Source organism: Cervus canadensis, chromosome 22 (genome assembly GCF_019320065.1).
Source record: "Cervus canadensis isolate Bull #8, Minnesota chromosome 22, ASM1932006v1, whole genome shotgun sequence".
In the NCBI taxonomy this organism is placed as follows: Eukaryota; Metazoa; Chordata; class Mammalia; order Artiodactyla; family Cervidae; genus Cervus; species Cervus canadensis.
The window spans coordinates 24,764,816-24,785,604 of record NC_057407.1 but is presented as its reverse complement, the minus strand read 5'-3'; the positions used below and the strand labels follow the sequence as shown (position 1 = coordinate 24,785,604).

Genomic DNA, 20,789 nt, shown 5'->3' with positions numbered 1-20,789 from the left:
GGAGTTTTAAAGAGCTAGACCCTTTTCGGTTGAAGACCCCAAGCCCCTCTTGCTTTTTGGCTTCTTTCCCTCGCCTTATATTTTATCTGCGTCCAGAAAAGTTGGCCCTAAAGTTTAAGGTTGCAGATAAGTGTGTGTATACGTGTGTGAGCGTGTGACGGATCCCATTTGGGGGACCACCATGGCCCGCCTCCCCAGGGTCGCAGAGGCTGGAGCACACCCTGCTCCAAGACCAGAACCCGCCCGCACGGTGCAGGTTGGGGGCAAGCCGGGAAGGCACGCTTCTCTGGGTTGGGTTCAGGGTATTAGAGGGAATTGCGGCGGGGGGTGGGCTGGGTGACCGACAGCGTGGCCAGCCACTGGCCGAGGGCGGTAAGGAAGCTTAGGCCGGCGTGTGTGCGTGCGTGTGTGCGTGAGTGTGAGCGCGAGGGTGAGTGTGAGCCTCCCCAACCCCCACCTGTTTGAAATGGTTTTAAAATGCCCAAGCAGATTGCCCATGTTTTCAAAAGTTGCAGACGTTGGAGTAAAACACTTGCTCGTCTCCCACACCCCCGAAGGGCTATGCAGAGTCGTGAGCACTAAAATAAAAGTAGGAATGAGAGGGGTGTGTGAAGGGGGAGAAAAGTGGCTGATCCTGGAAGAGTCGGACTTAGGACCCAACGGGAAGCACTTTGGAATCTCTCACTTCAGGAAGGCGGGGTGGGGCGGGCCGGCCGGCAGGCGGTCGCGGGGCGCATGCGCGCGCGTCTCCTCTCGCCGGCCGCTGCGCTCGGCGGCGCGGAATAGAATGAACTGTAACAAAACAAGCCGAGCCTTTGTATCTGCTTAAAGGGGACGCAGGCACTTCCCTCCTGTCCCCCCCGCCCCCGCTCAGCTACCGCGTCTCCAGGGCTCCCAGCAACTGGCTGGAAGGGCTTCCCTCACCCTCAGAAACTGCCCGCCAGCGAGGAAAGGCGAGCCAGGCGGGAGGCAAAGAGGAGACACCGCATTTCTAAGAGGCAAGAAAGAAAGGAAGGAAGGAAAAAAAAATAATCCGAGCGGCGCAGAGTGGACTCTGGTCCCAGAGAGCACGGTCGGGCGCCGGAACGTGGACCGAGAAGCACCGGAATGCAAACAAAGCTCGCGGGCGCCTGTGCTGGGCTCGCGGGGAAGCCCAGAAAGTTTGTTTTATGATGGCTTGAGTGAGCGAGTGTGTGCAAGGGAGCGAGGCTGCCAAGTTTCTCTCTCCCGCTGCGTTGTTTGGGGGGGAGATGTCTCTCCCATGAACCAGCAGGGGCTTGGGGGCTTGTGCTGTGGGGGGCACCTGTCTCTCATTTTATCATTATTTTTTTTGGCGGGGGTAGGAGGGGTGTAACTCATCATGTCGAAAGTGATCCAGAAGAAGAACCACTGGACTAGCAGGGTTCACGAATGCACCGTGAAGCGGGGACCCCAGGGAGAGCTGGGGGTGACGGTGCTGGGGGGCGCGGAGAATGGAGAGTTTCCGTATGTCGGAGCGGTGACGGCGACCGAGGCGTCGGGGCTTCCCGGCGGCGGCGAGGGCCCTCGGCTGGGCGAGGGTGAGTTGCTTCTGGAGGTGCAGGGGATCCGGGTGTCCGGCTTGCCCCGCTATGACGTACTGGGAGTCATCGACAGCTGCAAGGAGGCCGTCACCTTCAAAGCCGTCAGACAAGGTAAGTCGGGACGCGCCTCCTGGAGGCACCCCCAGAATAGGGAACCGGCCTGAGGAGGCTCCCCCCGCCCCCCTTGCGATTTCCCGCTTTTCTCCTGCGAACGCGGCATAGGGGTGATGTTGAGGCTGTGTGCCCAGTGATGGTGAAATACACCAAGTTGTTGAGAGGTTGTGGGTTGTTTGCCCACCTGCGTTGGGAAGAGGGGCTTGGGTTAGCTCGGGGAAGCGCAGAGATTTTTCCCTGGCCCGGTTTGCTAACCTGTTATCTCCGCCACCAAGTGCAGCAGTGGCTTGCCTGCACCGGGAGGAGAGTTGGGGAACTGAGGCAGGGGTAAAGTGGACGCTCTCCTGGCTCCCTGGGCGAGTGTTGCAGCGTGCGCAGCTAATGCGTTCTTTGATCTCTTAGCTGTTTTCAGATCTGGAGAATGGGTATGAAGGAGGTCATTGATTGTTGGACCTACTTAATCAGAAAATCAGCATCACCCCGTGACCGGCCAGGTGGGCTAGGGCATCACCACCTTTCAGTCCCAAAGCCTGCAGCCTGAAGATCTTGCATTCACCCCACAGCTGGATGACGCATGTGTCTCTACCGTGTGGCCTGGCCCCAGACTTGTGGGTGGCGCTGGGGGGAGAGGGTAGAGAGGGTATTTCAGCGCCATTCAAGCCCAAGTTTATACTGCCGCCAACGTCACCACCATCCCCATCACTGCAACCATTGTCATCATCCCTGTGAAGATGATTATAGCTGCTATTTCTTGTTAGCTTATTATGTGTCAGGTTCTGTGTAAAATGCTTTCCTTGCACTCTTTTGTTCTGATGCACAACAATTCTGAGAGGGAGTTTTTCTTACAAACCCCATGTTAGGGATAAGGAAGCTGGGACTGACGTTGTTTCATTTACTGATGTTGGTTCAGTTACTTGCCCAAGGTCACACAGATGCCAAGAGTGAGGGTTTGAAAATCCTTGTTGCAGAGCCTTAACCACCAAGGAGGAAGAGGTGGGGGATGAGTGTGGGAGACCTGAGGGGTGCACTGGAGAGAAGGAGTGGAAGCAAATTCACCTCTTAGAAGCTTAGAGAGGAGTGATGACCTTTCTGATGGCTGCTGGTTGGGGGGAGCCCCTTGCATTTTAGTTTGGTATGGGCTCAGGGCTGTCCTGATGTAGTGCAGTAGAGAAGGACTGGATTCCCTTAAAGGGGTCCCTTGTATGACCAAGCACCGTGATGCAGGTTCTTCCCTGCAAAAGCACCAGATTGAGCCCTGGTGAAAAGTTCACACATGTGCCTGCGTGCTTGAAAGGGCAAGTAGCAGCTGGAGGACTGTGTCAGAGGAAAGGAGGGCTGGGCTGAGCTTGTCCTCTTTTGGAAACAGGCCTGTTCCAGATGAAGTGAAGGAGGGGGACAGGGAGAAGAGACAGGCCTTTTGGTAGCTTTGGGAGCTGAGGGACTGACAGTTATGGAAATCTCCTTCCATTTGTGTCCTCATTATCTGCTTGCACACCTCCTCCAAGAAGCCCTCAGGTATCCTGCCAGGATGAAGAAATCAGCCTTCCTCTGGACTCCCCTAAATGTGTGTCTTGTAGGTTTTTACTTATTCTGAACTATGTGTTAGATTCCTTCCCTTCTTTCCATACAAGGTGGTAAGCTCATTGAAAGGAGAGAATATGCCTCATTTACTAAACCTCGCCTCAACTTTGCTTAAGGTCCAACACCTTGTCTCACCTGGAAATATGTCTCCCTTATCTGTAAACTGGCTGTTTTGTGTTACATAAACTTATAAACATAAAGGGTGCAGAATAGTGCCTGGAACATAAGAAGTGCTCAATAAAGACTAGCTATTACTATGTTTCAAGTGAAGTTGGGGCAGTTATTTCTATGTCTAGCTTTTAAGTTTAGCTTTAAAAAAAATGTGTTAGTACTTTATTAGGTATTAGATATAGAATGATAGTAACCCAGTGTATTACCATTACTCCATTAAAACGGGTTCCACTTACTCCATATATCACCAAACATTTTGAGACACTTGTGTGCTATCTACTGAGCAGGCAATGTTAGACATAAAATGAAGTTTACAAAACAGTCCTCAATCTCTAGGAGCGTCCAGTCTCATGGAAGAAAATAATGCCTATGTACAACTTCCAGTTGTATGATCAGAGAAGGTTTCCTGGAGGACTTTATTGTTGTTCAGTCTCTAAGTCATGTCTGACTCGGGTTTTTTTAGTGTCAGGAATCTGAATTATGAGGTTAACACCATAATTCAGGTTCCTGCATTACTAGGACTTGATACAACTGTAGAGAAAATACTGTGTCATAGCATTTGATGGGATCGGCTGCGGGTCACCGTGCAGGGGCATTTTGGAGACAGGGCTGGTAGGAGGACGGGCACGAGTTCCTGACTATCCCAGAGGTTCTGGGGGCAGGGAGCGTTTTACTGGTGTCTAATGGATCGATGGGAGCTCATTCTCAGTGTGCGAGATACTATAGGTGGCTGAGCCTCCCTGCACCAAAGATTGGGAGGCTTTGTTCCAGTGTTGCTGCATCGTGAAACTCTGGAAAGGTCAATCAGATAACCAAGTGTGTTTGGAATCAGACGCCTCTGGGTTTGAAGGAAGCTAGTGTCTCCCCATCTTATTTCCTTTCACCCGGAATTATTCTGTGTGCCACGCAAGAACGCTCATAGAAAGTGTGTGTGCATGTGTGTGTATGCAAACCTACTTGTTCTTCTTATAGTGGAATAAAGTTATGGATGGGGACATTTGAATGGTCTGAAATCCACCACAATGTAAAAGCTACTTTTACCCATCATGATTACACAGGCGCAGGCAGCTCTTCTAACATCTTCATTACAGAAAGAAGGCGCTGGAGAGCATTTCACCAGCCTTCTCTCTCTCTCTCTCTCTCTTTTTTTTTTTTTTTTTGTAGCTTGTAACTTTTTATTTTGTATTGGGATATAGCCGATTTAACAATGTTGCCAGTAGTTTCAGGTAAACAGGGAAGGGACTCAGCCATACATATATATGTGTATCCATTCTCCCCCAAAGTCCCCTCCCATCCACATCACCAGCCTTCTCTTTCATATTGAGAATATGATTTAAATTATACTATAAAGTTGTTCTTGTGTTTTCATTACTGTGTTTTAATCATATTAAATAGGCTCCTACTTGGTAAAGGAAAATAATACTTTTGAGTTGTCTGCACCTTAAACTAGCTACTCCCAGGGCCATGGGTCACTGTGGGTGCTGTCTGTATGGAAATGTCATGGTCCTCCTGTGGGAGAGAATTCTTGTCTTTCTATTTCATGGCAGCTCTCTGGAAAGTTGCACAGACCAAACTAGTCTGTTGTAAATGGTATATGAAATAGGACTGGTCTGTAAAAGTATCAAGCTAAACGGATCTACTAGGTTGGATTTGGTTTATTTTAAATGGGGGATGACAGTTTTTTGTCACAAAAGTGCCTTAAGAAATTTACATGTATATGCTATGTAAAATAAATCACTTCATATATATGATGTACTATAATATATATAGTACATGTATAATACAATATATACATGTACTATATATACTATAGCTTTATATTTACCTGTAGTAAAATGTACAGATCTTCAGTATATAGTTTGATGGGTTTTGATGAATGTATATGCTCATGTCCGCTTCACCCAAATCAAGATACAGAGCATTTCCATTACCTCAGAAATTTCCCTCCTATACTTTTCCAGTCAGTTCCCTCCACCTCTTCCAGAGGCATTGACTATTTGACTTCTCTCACTTTGGGTTAGTCTTGTCTATTGTTGAAATGCATTTCGGTGAAATAATGTACTATGCATTCTTTTCTATCCGGGTTTTTTCCCTCAACAAAATATTTTGGAGATTTCGTATTGTGTGTATCAGGGTTGTTTTGTATCATGGAGTAGTATTACATTGCATACATGTACCAGATTGTTTATATTTTTGTTTCTCAATGGACATTTGAACTGTTTTTTTTTTCGCCTATTATGAATAAAGCTGCTATAAATGTTCCAGTTCTGCCATATCTTTGCCAATCTTTGATCTTATCTATCTTTTGAACTTTAACTATTCTAGTGTATGTTGAAAAAGGAGAAAAGTGAAGTATTTTCGAATGGTACATTCCAAATTAGGCACAGTGAGAGATTAACAACAACGTGAGAAGATAGAACAAATTATAACTGTATACTGTCATAAAAGGTATGTGAATGTGGTCTCTCAAAATACCTTACTGTACAAATTTCATGCCTTTTCTATCTTATTAATATGAAGCACTTATCATGCACTGCAGCTGCAACTTTGCAGTTTTAAGTATGAAAGCAAAACTAGCATGTATTTCTTTTTTCCTTCTTCATGATTTTACAGATAGAAAATTCATTCTTACTTTAGATCTTAGTATCCACAGCTTTTGAGTTTTTTTCGTTGTGCCATGTGGCAGATGGGATCTTAGTTCCCAGACCAGGGATCAAAACCTTGTCCTCTGGGGTAGAAGTGCAGTCTTAACCAGGGAAGTCCCCACAGCATATGATTTTATTAAGTTGAGAACTTCCACATTTTCACTTCAAGGAGGTACTTTATGGCTTCTCTTTGGCAGATCTGAACTACCAGCATCTCTCCTCTTGTGCTTTGGGGCCATTATTGAGCACAGTAAGGGTCACTTGAATACAAGAACTGCTATACCTGGACAGTTGATTTGATAACGGAACTTCCAAGTGACTCATGGGAAGGATACCCTGGACAAAGGGATGATTCATGTCCTGGGCAGGACAGAGCGGAAGATGGGAACTTTCATCATGTTACTTGGTGCACAATTTAAAACGTGTGAATTGTGTATTTGTGGAATTTTCTGTTGAATATTTTCAGACTGTGGTTGACTGTAGGTGACTGAAATCACAGAAAGTGAAATAGCAGATAACAGGGAGCTATGATGGTTAAGGAAACATTTCTGTAGAATGTAACTAGTATTTTTTGAGCACTTGCTTCTAAAAGGCCTGGCCCTTGGCTGAGCTAGTGCTTTATGGGCATTTCTTTATTCCTCCCACCTGGACTTAAGTGTTGGAGACTGAAGTTCAGAGGGTTTGGGTGGCTTTTCCAAGGGTCATACAAGTGACTGAAGTGGAGCTGGAACTCAGCTGTGTTAGGTTGCAAAACCCATGCTTCCAGTTCTTGGGTCAGTGAATTTCAAGTAGGGTCCCCAGACCAGTGGCATTGACATTACCAGGGAACTGGTTATATGTGCAGATTCCTGGCCCTTACCTCAGCCCTGCAGATACCTAAACTCAGGAGCGTGCAGCCTGTGGGTGTTTTAAACAAGTCCTCAGGTGATTCTGATGCATGCTCAATTCTGAGCACCACTGTCCTAGGATATAGAATGACATTGAAAATATGGCATTGAACTTCCCTGGCAGTCTAGATGTTAAGGCTCTGTGCTTCCAATGCAGAGGGCGTGTGTTTGATCCCTGAGCAAGGAACTAAAATTCCACATGCTGCACAGTGGAGCTGAAAAAAAAAAAGAAGAAAACAAATGTGGCATCAAATGAAACAGATAATCGTGAACAACCTAGGTGACTAGTGCTGTTATCTCCAGTATGTTACCTATTTGGACCTTTCTTTATACCTAAAATAAGTGGATATGCCCCTTCACTTCTTTGCATTCATAAAATGCTAAGATTCCCTGAATAACCCAGACTCCAAAAGTTTAAAAGGGTGTGATTGTAGTTTCCCAAACTGGTAATATTATAGGTCACGCTTACATATTTTTGTAAGTGAATTTTGTGGTTTTGCAAATTACCCAGGAACCAAAACTGTCCTTCCACTTTTTTTTTTACAGACAGAACGGAGACAATAAATAAGACACAATTTAAAAACCACAACACCACCACCAGACCCTTCCCCGAGCTGTAATGAGGGACTTAGGACCATTACACAATTGAATATAGCTCTTGGTGCTTTTTTGAGTTTTGTTTTGACATTGCGTGTTTATTTTGACCAATTGGAATGTATTACAACAGCTTAACAAAATAATTCTATTCTTGTTTTAAAACACAGTGCTTTATCTTGCTTGGCTTCCTGTGAATTCTGCTTTTGGGGTCTCTGGGCTTGCTTCCTCCCCTACCCCCCGACCCCACCCAAGATGGTCACAAGATTGACTTGTCTATTTAGTGTCTCTTCAGAAGGACCTCCTCATCTGGTGGTGTGCTCCTAAAGGCTTAACAACTGGCTCTGGTGGCAGGGAGACACTGATTTGTTGCATCACTGGAGTTGGAAAGAGATGCATCATGTAATTCGTTCTCCAGAGCCAGTCTGAGCTGGCCCCAGTGTTCACACTGATCCCCATATAAGAGAGCTCCCTGGATCACATACCATCTCCCCATTTTGGTTTGTGTCTTTATAGCCTTGATATAATTTCACATTATCTTCTTTTGTTGCTTCTTTATTGTCTGTCTCTCTTCCCATTGGAATGTAAACCTCATGAAAAAAGGAAAGTTATCTCACGTGTTCATGCCTCTATTTCCCTAAAATAGTACCTGGCAAGTCATCAGTTCAGTACAGTCACCCCATCATGTCTGACTGTTTGTGGCCCCATGGACTGCAGCATGCCAGGCTTCCCTGTCCATCACCAAGTCCCAGAGCCTGCTCAGACTCATGTCCATTGAGCTGGTGATGCCATCCAACCATCTCATCCTCTGTTGTCCCCTTCTCTTCCTGCCTTCAATCTTTCCCAGCATCAGGGTCTTTTCCAGTGAGTCAGTTCTCATCAGGTTGCCAAAGTATTCGAGCTTCAGCTTCAGCATCAGTCCTTCCAATGATTATTCAGGACTGATTTCCTTTAGGATGGACTGGTTGGATCTCCTTGCAGTCCAAAGGACTCTCAAGAGTCTTCTCCAGCACCAAAGTTCAAAAGCATCAATTCTTCAGTGCTCAGCTTTCTTTATAGTCCAACTCTCACATCCATACAGGACTCCTGGAAAAACCATAGCTTTGACTAGGCGGACCTTTGTGGGCAAAGTAATGTCTCTTCTTTTCAGTATGCTGTCTAGGTTTGTCATAGCTCTACTTCCAAGGAGCAAGCATCTTTTAATTTCATAGCTGCAGTCACCATGTGCAGTGATTTTGGAGCCTAAGCAGATAAAGTCTGTCACTGTTTCCACAGGTGCTTGCAAAAATTTGTTGGCCGCGTGAATGAATTTTCTCTTGTTGCTTCTTATTAGGATGGTGAATGTAGATCAGGCCATGCACAACATGTTTCCTCCTTTCCTCTTTATTCCTCTTTGACTTCTTCTCAGTTTGGATCCTAATATGTTCATTTTCTCATCACTAGGCATTCTGATCAGCTGGTTCTCTGTCTAATAATTTATACTGAGCTATAAATAAATAAATAACTGACAAGGCTTCATGAATTATACTTAAGTGTTTCTGCCTGTTGACTCTAGGTGGGGTTTAAGAGATGAAATTTCAGACGTTCATTCAACAGGATGATGAGGAGCTGTCCTGTTTTCTGTTTATGTGGGACCTGGTCTATATCAGCATCCGGAAGAATGACACTTTACCTCTGTTTTCTTGTAGCCTTGTCCCTGTGTATAGTTTTTCCAGCCAGGAGCAAATCGGATCTTTGCTGCAGAAAACAGTCTGATTTTTGTCCTCTCTTGCTCTTAAACTGAGCTTTGTGTTTATGTCTTTTTTTTTTTTTTAACTTAAACTTTCAAAAATCAATCTGTTTTTATTTTTGGTGCCAAAAGACCACTCTCGGAAGGATATATTTAGGTTTTACTGTGGAACATTCTATAGCTTTTACAAAAAATAATGCAAGGACAGTGAACCCAACATGTCCATTGTTTCTGGTGGTACTCTTTGCCAAAGGCCATGTTATTTAAAAATAGAATAACTTGACCTTATGAAGCCTTGGCGTACAGTGGGCTCACTGCATTTGTTGGCATTCATTACCCAGCTAGTTTCGGATGGCAGAATTGATGATATCCACCAAGGGGAATTAAGTGGTTTATAAGGGAAAACATTCTGACATCTCCTTACCACAAGGGTTTACATGAAGGATGTTGCTTTATAAACGATGATTATTTAATGCAAAACACCCGTCTCTGATGTTAGTGGTCCCTTCCTTAAGTTTGTATATACGTGTAACAGAATATACTGATTTTTGTATACACTGTGAATAAAGGCTGTCAAATTCGTTAAGGGCTGACATTCATATCCTAAAAGAAGAAGGTTACTGCCTTCCTGCCTGTCTTTATGGAGCTCATATGTGAGATCTATAACCTTGAAAAATCCTTGGTAAACACTGGGGCTTTGCTCTGCTGCACTCCTCTGGATGTCAACATCCATGTAGTATGTCTGGGGAATTCGTTTTGGTGTTTTTCACAGCTGAACCTGCATGGATGTCAAGGACAAGCAAGTAATACCGACTTTTGCTTTATGGTATAGTAGCCTGCGGAGGGTCCAGTGTGTTCTGGGTGTTATCCTTTCTGAAAGCATGTAGCAAATCGAGAAGATGTAATTTGAACAATGTCTCTAATCATTAAATAATAATCTCTTTTTATAGCTAAATAATTAAAGAATGGATACTCTATAACACAGTTGTTTCTCTAGCCCTTCTCTCTTGAGTAAAAACTGAAGACCTCCTGGTGACTCACAAGACCCCCCACCCCCCCACAATCTGGCCCGTAACTTGTCCTCTGTCTCCCTGGCCACGGCCTGGTGGTCCCCACCTGGTCACCTGGGAGGCTTACTCCCTCATGAACTTCAAATCTTTCCCACTTGTCTTGATATTCCCCATTCCCGTCCTCTGCTTTATTTTACTTTATAATATGTCGAGTATTTCAAAATGACTAAGTTCCTTACTTTGTCTCTCTCAGATATAAGCTCCAAGAGGGTAGGGTTGTTGTAGATCTGTTTCCTGCTGCATCCCCAATACCAAGAATGGTGCCTAATGCATAGTAATTGCTCAAGTATTTCTTGAATGTCCACTGTCAACTTTAGAGCTAGAAGAACTCTCTCTGAGCTTGGTTGCCTCTGAAAATTCTGATATTTGAAAGTCTCTGAAAATGTGGGTACTTTGTGATAAACTGCATTAAACTTGATTTAACTTTTGCTGTCTATAACTTGGTCTAAATAGAGCTTCACTGATTGATTTCAGAGTAACCTTGAAGACAGTGAACCTTGCAGGCTGGTCTCAAATGGTCTTTATTTTAGGGATTTAGATCAGCACCGTGCTGAGTGTGTTAGATTACTTTGCACACTCTCTCACTGTTCAGTGGATGGTGGAGATGTTTTGGGCACCATCAGCTGTGTGTATAGACTTTGCCTATTCTATCTGCAGTGTGGTGAGAATGAGTTACGTAAGAGAAATTACATCCTCCCGGCTAAGGTGTTAGCCCTGTTCTTACTGCCAGCAGAGGCATTAGCGTGTGACTTTAATAGCGTGCAGTTATGTTTTCCACAATAACGCTAATCTTTCAGTCCATTGTGAGGAGAGACTTGAAGCTCTCTTTATGGACAGTGGCATGATGGTACAATTAGAAGGCCATTATGCCCTGATTATAAGCCATGTTTCACAGTTATTGCCATATACAGTGTTAATAGGACTGTATGCATTTATCGATGTGTTGTAAATTGGCAGGTTTTGGACTCTGGCTGGCCTGGGTTAGAAGCCAGGCATATCAGTGTAATACCTGTGTGACTTAGGGCAAGATACTCTACCTCACTGTGTCAGGATTTCCCCTTCTGAAAATGGGGATAATAATACCTACTACCTGAGGCTGATGGAGGGATCAAATTAGGAGATTGAGGTAAACCACACGGCCCAGGGCCTGGCACGTAGTGCGTGCTCATGAAATACCGGCTTCTGTTATTTTTTGAATGTTCCCTGTTGGAGAGCACGTGGGGGAGAAGAAAGGATCTCTTGAGAGATAGCAATTGTGGTACACAGTTCCCTAGAGAGCTTTTCAAGTCTAGAAAAAGCCCTCATTTTTCTGCCTGATTCAGATGCCACTATTTAAAAAGGCTGAGACTGGATTAGTTCAGACAAGGACGAAGGAAACCTCTGGATCTCTGCCTGAATTTCTCCTGTGTTGTCACTGGTGAAGAATTAATTCTAGTGAGTGTCCTCAGGACCCTGGTTCAGGAAGGTGTAGGGAGGATGGATCCTCTCCCAGTTTCCTGGGGGTCCTGGGTAGGGCAGTACCAGCAAAAGTGATCCTTAAGAGCTTGACCCTGAGGTCCTCTGGCCTTCTTGGCACCATACCTGGGCTCCTGAATCAAGAAAGGCTGGAGAGGCAGTGGGACTTGGTGTTACAAGCTTTTGAAGTCGGCCTGGTTGTGTCTGACTCCAGCTGAAGAACCGTGGGCATGTTAACCTCCCAGAATGTCAGTTGTCCCAGTTGAAAATGAGAATAATGCCTACCTCATAGGGGTGGTTGAGAGAATTAAATGAGAAAACATATGCAAAACACTTTATCCTCTGCTTGGCGTGTTCAGTACATGGTCCTTACCGCGATACCTACCTAATAGCAGCCATGATAATTTTCAGTTTAGAAATGAAGACCCATCAACAAAGACCCAACAGTCCATCCTGTGAAGAAATGGTTTTTCAACTGAAGGTGATTTCGACCCCTAAGGGACATTTGGCCATGTCTGGAGACGTTGTTGGTTGTATCAACTTAGGATGGGTCAATGCTAAGTGGCATTTAGAGAGCAGAGCCCAGAGATGTGACTAAAACATCCTGCAGTGCACAGTATGTCCACCTGATGCTAAGAGCTGTCTCATTGGAAAAGACGCTGATGCTGGGAGAGATTGAAGGGAGGAGGGGTGAGAGGAGGAGATGGTTGGATAGGGTCACCAGCTCAGTGGACATGAATTTGAGCAAACTCCAGGAGATAGTGGAGGACAGAGGAGCCTGGCGCGCTTAGTGACTGGACAACAACAGCCATCGCAGAGAGATATCCAACCCCAGAGGGCACTGAGGCTGAGTCCAGAAGCTCTTCTCTCAGGTGTAATTTCATGGTTGAGACTGGGAGTCTGAATTAGAAGCGGTAAACTGATCATCATAATGACTATATATTGATCTTCTGCCATGTCTCTGAGACCCCGGTTAGGGTTTTGCCCAGGTGGATGATGTCATTCTCATTTTAGCTATGAGAAAAGTAGCTGGAGAGCTCAGATAATTTATCCTGGTCCCCAGGTAGCTTACACAAGGGAGTTTCAAGCTCAGATCTGCCTGGTCCCAAAATTCTCATCCTAGGTTTTTCCATGCTAGAAGTGTGTTGATCTCTGTTAAGCTGTACCATTGCTGTCTGAGACAGCAAACCATGCCTGGTGACCTCACCCATCCCCCAAAAGAGTCCCAGAATTAATAATAATAATAAAATGGATTTGCAAAGTGTTTATTGGGCAGAACACAGAGAGTGCTGCTACAGAGTTTCAAGCAATTCTGCTTATTTGCCTTCTCTTTTCCCAGATCTCCATCACCAGCACTGTTGATTCTTTCCTCCTCTGTGCTCTTTCTTCCTCCATGCACATCATGATTTCAGGAGTCACAATAGTGTCTTGAACACAGATTTGCTTGTCTGTCTCTTGCACTGGGTTATGTGTTTCTCACAGTCTTGAAGGCAGCATCCCTGTTTTATGTCTCTTTGTAATCTCTGCCCTCTCTAGGTACTCAAGCAATCACCTTTGAATCGAAACCTTTTGAGGTAATGAGTAGGCATAACTTTTAAATAAATAAGAAAAATTCTTGCCTAAGATCTTGTTGGCTCAAAAATCTGTGGCTTATTTTTAAAGCATATTAAATATACTTAGCCATATGTCTGACTTTTCCGTGATGATTTAAGATGGTTGTCTGCCAGTTGTCGTAGCATTTTGAACTGTCAGGAAAATATTGAATTAATTGTGTTGAAGGTCTTAGAGGGCCTTTATTCTGACCAGATGTGTGCAGCAATGAAGCCTATTGCTTATGTAATGTGGCCACGGAAGGCATCACTTTGGCTTGATTTAAATAGAGTCAGTATTTTACCACCTGGATTCTTGGCTAAGCGTTGGAATTTACATCTGATAGGGAGAGCCTGTTCATTTCCTCCTCCAACTATCAGCCTGTTTAAGTCTGTGTGACTTGGTTAAGAATTCAAAACTCAAGATCAAGTTATTAAAAAAAGGACTTTCTTTGGTGTTGGAGCATGTAGTTTTTTTTTTTTTCCTTCTCTTCCCAGAAAGCACAGGCGTGTAGATTTTTTTGGTTTCTAATTTAAAAACTCAAAGTTGTGATCTTGGATGACTGTCGATCACTCTCCATTGTTGTTCTGTGCTTCCATAGCTTATGGTTTTTTCATGGTGAAATTCAATTTGGTCCCTCATTTAAACAATGTGTACAATACAGAAAGATGTGACTCTATGAAAGGAAAATGTACCCACATCGCACATTATCCCATCTCAGAGAAATACTTGTGTTACTCTATTTTTACCCAGACGTTTATATATATATACATATTTATATATATAAAACCATATATAAATACACATACTTTTTTTTTGGTAGACTTTTTTTGGAGGGTCTTTTTCTTATGAAAATTGAGTAGTACGGCACATATAGTTTTAGTGTGATTTTTCTTTGTGCCTAACGACGTATCACAGACTTTTTTCTTACACTTACGTGTATATCAACTTTACCACTTTGATGGCTGTGGAATCAGTTTTTAGTTGTGCTATAATATGTTAAATCATGTTTTCAGAGTGAACATTTAGGTTGTTTTTAGTTCTTGTTTTATACAACACATTGCTGAATATCCTTATATATACATTTCAGTGAACTTCTTCAGCTATTTCCTTTGGATAGATGTCTAGAACTTCTTGTCTCACTTGAATTTTATCTTTTTAAGACTTAATGCCTTGAAAAAACCATTCAGGCTGCTTATCAACTTAACTCCCTGCTGCCTGGATGTGACAGTTCTGTATTTCTTAATTTAGCTCAGTTAGAACAGATCCTACCTAGCACTGAAATTGTTCCTTTGCAATAGTCATCATAAACGCGGATAATGAGTGGATATTTTAAAGGGCATTAGGGAATGGTGGGGACTGGGGTAAATTGGAAGGAACTGTTTTGTTCAAAGGGAGCAGCTTCAGCCGGTTGTTGACTTGTCGGGGGCGTTGCCTATCATTGCCAGATTTTTTTTAAGCTTTAAAGAGAAGTGCAGAATCTTTAATTGTTAAAAAAAAATGAACTTCACCAATTTGAAAGTGTTAGTTCAAAAATTTTCTGAAGCATGGATAAACCAAGAACACATGTGGGAGCCGTATTTGGTCCTCAAGCAACAAGCTGCAGCCTCTGGTCGACCTATTTGTCTTTCTCACTTGATGTCTCTCACACTGTTTCTTCAAGAGCAGTTGTCACATTTCTTACCCGTCTGTGTTCTCAGGGCCCAGGATAGCAACTGGCTCCCAGTGAGGGCCCACAAACGTGTGTTGAGGAGAATAATAAGTTCCAGAAGTGGTCAGGTGTGTCCCTTTAGACCATGTTAGTTTATTGGTCGCTTAGCTGGTGACTGGTCTCCCATTCGAGTTACAAGGAGATGGGGAGAGGATATATTTTGACAGTTGATCTTGAGTCTTGGACTATTTTATTTCAGGGTCCTGGTCTGCTGAGTCTTAGAACTGGGTGCAAAATAACATCTTGATGATGACATTTATGTGTGTATGCACTGGGAACAGTATATATTCTCTACCCTGAGGTGATTGTACTCTAAAATGTGTAGTCTTACAAATTAAAGAATGAATGACTTTTATGTGTATTTCTTAGGAAACTTCTAAATATGGCAGGAAAATCCCTAATAACATGACTCATTTGGCTATTCTACAGGTAAATCAGGACCCTGACCTTTAGTCCAAGAGCAGATGCTTTCAGAACACGATTCACCTCTGTTCTCCAGGCCAGCATTATCTGGTAGAAATCTAGTTTTTTGAAAAGCAGCGCAGCCCTTCTTGCTTTCCTGTCTGCATCATGGATCATTTTGTGTCGCAAGATTCATGGTGGGCACCAGGCTTGCTGACCTAGGATGGGGAAGGGGACTTGTGTAAATTAGATTTGAAATTTAGGGAGTGGAGTTTTTCTATCATGGAGCCAACCAAGGAAGGGCCTCTGTAAAATGAAAACTGTGGAGTTGGCAGTGAGAGCCTGACATAGAGCTCAGATTGTGCCGGGTGTGGATTAGGACTGTGTTTCTGTTCTCTTCTGCTCCCATTGCCTTCTTTCTCTCCATATCTGTATCAGAGTGAGAACATTCCGAGAGACTGTCTAGGAATTCAGATTTTAGATAAGATATACTATATGTAATCTAGGACTTTGGGTGTGAGACAAAGCTAAGGCGTGTTTTCAAGTGGAGACTGCTATATGCTCTGATCCGCCTCCTTCCTTATGATCACCACTTTTGGGGCACCCATGATTCCCCCAATTTAGGATGAAATTTGGCTTCTGTCCTACTTTAAAATGCCCAAGGATAAGATGGAGCAGGAAAGGCTCATATTCTGCAGTGTTTTAACTGTTTTTATTTTTTTTTAATTTTAATTTTTTGGCTGCCCTATGCCACATGCAGGATTTTCCCAGACCAGGGAATGAGCCTGTGCCCTCTGCAGTGGAAATGCAGAGTCTTAACTACTGGACCACCAGGGCAGTCCTCTGCAGGGTTTTAGGCTGGACAGACATTGGTAAGCTTCCCGAGCTTTGGTGTTTGGTAGAGAGGAGAGTCCAGCCATGAGGAATCATGCCACAGTGCAGAGTCCCCGTTTAGTACCTGCACAGGGTCTAGGAAGACTCTTTTCTAAAGAGCACAAAGTGTTGTCTTATTCTTGATGTATTGTACACATATCATGATTTGTAAAAGGAATGTCAGAGAGAGAGGATGCCCAGCGGAGGAAAACTCAGTGCAGCTCTTGGCTATTTCTGTCTCTGGCTGTGGGAAAATACTGCCATAAGGAAGAAAGGCCTCAACTTTCTAAAGCAATGTGAATCTGTTTCTGAGACATTTTAGCTAAAAATGTAAGCTCAAGCTATTCTGTGTGAATTATCTCTGAGGAAGGCAATTGTTAGAAGACGGCGTTACTGGAGAAGATGATAGCTGGTTGTCACTGTTGGAATCTCTTTTGGTGGAAGGAGCCCGTCCATGGGGTTTAATAAAACATGATGAGTCACCCTATTGCCTGAATTCCTGAGGGAAAGACATTCTGAAAGGGCTGTGAGGGAAATTGGAAGCCCTGGGTACCTGTTACCAGGCACTTACAGTCACCTGATGGCTGCCAGCAGCTTGCAGGCAGAGCTGCTTAGAGAAAATAATCAACTTCAGAAACAGGGGTCTGCAGATTAGGTTTTGGGTGAATGGAAAGTACATCAGAATTACCTGGGAGAATTTGTGAGCTCTGGACATCTGCGGGCGAGTTCGTTTGTGCTGCGGACTCGTGTCTCCCTGCCCAGTGGAATCCTGATAACCCTAACTCCAAAGAGTGGTTCGTAGAACGGACACCAATTCAGAATCATCCGGAGTGTTTATGAAATTTGGCGGTTATTCGGCCCTATCTCAGACCTGTGGAATCTAGAATCCTAGGGGTGGACCCTGTGAATCCACACTTTTTTTTTTTTAAAGTTTTGGCTTGTTGCAGTAAGTTTAAAGCTTGAGATTCCAGGCTCTAACATGCTGGCCTTTTCAAATCCTGTTCCCTAATAAATGATGGTAGCAGACCCCACTGTACGTTTAAATGAACATTGATTGGAGAACGGAGTCAAGAATAGAAAGACTAATTGAGTTATTTGAGCTGCTGGTTCTTTTAGAGTGGCACATACTGGCTGTGTGCAGATGTGTACGTGGAAGGTCATTTTTTTGCTTCAGGATCCTAGCATTAGCTTGGTAATTTAAGAGACCTCTTCCTCATCACCGCACTTGCCTTTTTGCAAAATAGAAAAGAAACTCTGCAGAAGGAAAGTATTAATACAACCCAGTAGAATTTTTTTGCAGTGATGGAAATGGTCTTGACCTGTGCTGTCTGCTATTTTATACACTAGCATAAGGAGATTGTGTACTTGTCATGCAGTTGGCGTGGCTACCTCTCACCAGCCATGCTATGAAAAAGGTATTTTTTTCTTTTTATTTACATAGCATTAATTTAAATTTACCCGTAAGTAGCCACACGTGGCTAGAGTCTACCAGACTGAACAGCATGGGGGACATTACTATTACAAATGGTGAGAGCAGTCATATTTCTTTAGTGACACATTTAGCTGCTCCAAGAAAAAGAGGCTGAAGTGACCCTTTGTGTTGATGTTTGTTAAATGTGAAAGCCTGGGATAGGTAGATTTTAAGTGTCCTTTTGACTGTTTTATCAATATATTTACTGGTGACAATTTTCTTAAAGAAGTTCAGTATGGCATTTATGCTGATTGTCTCAAATGGAGTGGTTTACAAGGAACAGATAAATTCCATGAAGCTAGGGATGATGTTTTTCCTGTGGACTGCTCAGTCTCCAGCACCTAATTTAACAGATGGTTGAATAAATTACTTCAATTTGAGTATTTTATGCAGAGAGGGAAACTCTAAGTTACCTGGGAGTCGCATAAGCCATTTTATCACTTGATGCTTTTTGTTACAAATCATAGAAAAAACAACTCAAATGGCTTAAACAGCAAAGAGGATTAACTGATATATATATATATATATAAATCAAGATATATATAACCAAGAATTTCAGCATAAGAAGGGAGTTTCAGGTAGGGTTTGATCAGGGCATGGGCCATGTTTTTCTGATTTGCTTCAGAGCTGCCACTAGGCCATATGATGTCTTTGTTCAGAGTAGAAATTATATCTCTGCTGGGCAAACACATCCCTGCGTGGCGTGGAGAGCAGAGAATGAATTGGATCTCAGCCTATACTTATCGGCTGTAAGGACACAGCCTAGATACTGTAAAGGATAGCCTTGGTTCTCTCAGTGCTGTCTTCACAATGCTGGCTTGACCTTAGGGTGGCTTCTCTTGTTTGCAGACAGGTGACCATGGCAAAAGGGGTGACAGGCCTGCTTATTTATCACCAGGGGGAGAGAGATGGAGAAGAATGCCACATACTGTGTGCAAACCAGTCCTTGAGGCTTAAGCAGATCATTGGCCACTTGAAGTAGGAGTGAGTTCTGTCTTCTGGGTCCTTTGTATTGTACCAAGATGTAGAAATCCTGGTTTGGACTTGTGTTACCTTCTCACAGAACCTTCCTCTCCTCCAGTCACTCACCACTTCATCACTCTCCTTTTGCTTTTGCCCTCATCGCCATCTGAAATTAACCCCTTTATTATCTGTCTCACCAGAATGTGATTACCTTAAGGGCAGGAACTTGAATCATATACTTTCTTATTCTTCTTTTGGCTGCGCAATGCAGCTTTCAGGATCTTAGTTCCCCAACCAGGGATCCAACCCAGGCCATGGCAGTGAAAGCACTAAGCCCTAGCCACTGGACCAGCAGGGAATTCCCTGCTTTCTTATTCTTGTGGCCAGGCAGTTTCTGGCACTTGATAGCTGAGCAGAACAAACCAATGAATTGGTCCATTCATTCAATGGACCAATGAGTGAATGAAGCCAAATGGCTGCCTTCTCCTGATGGGTAGGTGCTTTCAGACAGATGCATGGCTTAGGGAAGAGATGAAAATTAACCAGGAATTTTGATTGAGCAGTGCAGGAGAACTGTGGAGACACACCATGGACTGATGAAGGGCAGAGTGAGAGATGAGCAGACAAATTTTCAGTCTGCTGGCAAAGCTTGACAAGCACTGACTTGAAGAGGGAAATGGAATTAAGCAGAACAAACATGTGTTGTGCTGAGTGAGGTAAGAGCCTCAGCACTCAAAATGCAAGGGAGGTAAAGAAGGTCACCAGCCTCATTGGCTGTAGCAGGTGTGGCTAGAATACATCTAGCATCAGGCTATAGGGAACCATGAACTCTGTGAATCAAAAGAGCTAAGTGGTTACAGTGGGCTGCCCTGATTTCAGTTCCAGTCCACTCTTTACCAGCTGTATGGCCTTGGGCATATGACTTAGCTTCTCTGTGCCTCAGTTCCCTTATCTGTAAAATCCAATGAAAATTCTAGTTCCTGGCTGCAGGCCACATAGCTAGCTTCTTACTTAAGAGTTTTGGAAATGCAGATTGGGTTCAAATGCTGGCTCTGATTACCCTGGTAGATGGGTGTAGGAGGGGGATGCCATCTTTAGGGAAAGATAGTGTGGCCAAATTCTGTTACCCAAGCATACAGTCTTTGCAGGAAAATAGTCTTCTTTTACCTCTCCCAAGTAGTGGTAACAAAGTTGCAAATGTGAGAATATGCCTCATTGCTCCTGTGTGTATTGTGTGTGTGAGAAGTACAGCCAGCAATAATTAGGGACCCCATCTCTGAGCAAGATAAGAGGGGGAAAGATAAATGAATCCAAGATAAGAAAGCAATTGGCAGATTTTTAACTCCCAAAGAGGAGTAAGGATGCTTGCTTCTCCTTTATAATGTTGGCTCCTGACATCCTCACGGTTCAACTCTAATGCCTTTCTCCTGCCTTATTGTGTGAGACTGTAAGTCCGTCTTTCTTGTCAGAGTCGGGAAGCCTTCTGGCCTTCACCTCCTCAAACTTTGTCCTGTCATCTGCCTTTTGGACTTCACGTATGGGAGTGAAAACCCAGCAGAGAAAGCTAGTACCAATGATGTCCTCAAGAGCAGAACTAGGTTCAGTGCTGGGCAGGTCAGGCTTTGCTCTGAGGGCTGCCGAAGCCTGATCTTTAATCCTCAGCACAGGCTGTGAAGTGTGTGTGGTGGTGGAGGTTGTGGTTTAGTCGATTAGTCATGTCTGACTCTTTGCGACCCCATGGACTGTAGCTCGCCAGACTTCTCTGTCCGTGTAATTTCCCAGACAAGAATACTGGAGTGGGTTGCCATTTCTCTCTTCAGGGAATCTTCCTGACCCAGCCATAAGCTTAAAAGTGATACTCACCAACTTTGTATTTCAGATGTATGTGTGCATTCAAGTCTCTAGTTGTGTCTGATTCTTTGTGACACTATCCACTCTAGCCCACCAGGCTCCTCTCTCCATGGAATTCTG

General features: G+C 43.9%; 1 protein-coding gene across 15 annotated transcripts in view; it reads left to right on the top strand.

Annotated features, from left to right (window-relative positions):
* The first annotated feature begins 738 nt into the window (after positions 1–738).
* Positions 739–20,789, top strand: part of MAGI1 (membrane associated guanylate kinase, WW and PDZ domain containing 1) — a 645,788-nt gene continuing 625,737 nt past the window's right edge. For 10 of the 15 annotated variants that reach the window (XM_043441957.1, XM_043441953.1, XM_043441952.1 and 7 more), the window contains exon 1: positions 742–1,673. In XM_043441957.1, the coding sequence (XP_043297892.1) occupies positions 1,361–1,673 (313 nt within the window). In that variant the 5' untranslated portion in view covers positions 742–1,360. Of the gene's footprint in view, positions 1,674–20,789 lie in introns of all 15 variants that reach the window. The other 5 variants (XM_043441959.1, XM_043441961.1, XM_043441960.1 and 2 more) reach the window with 2 other exon arrangements.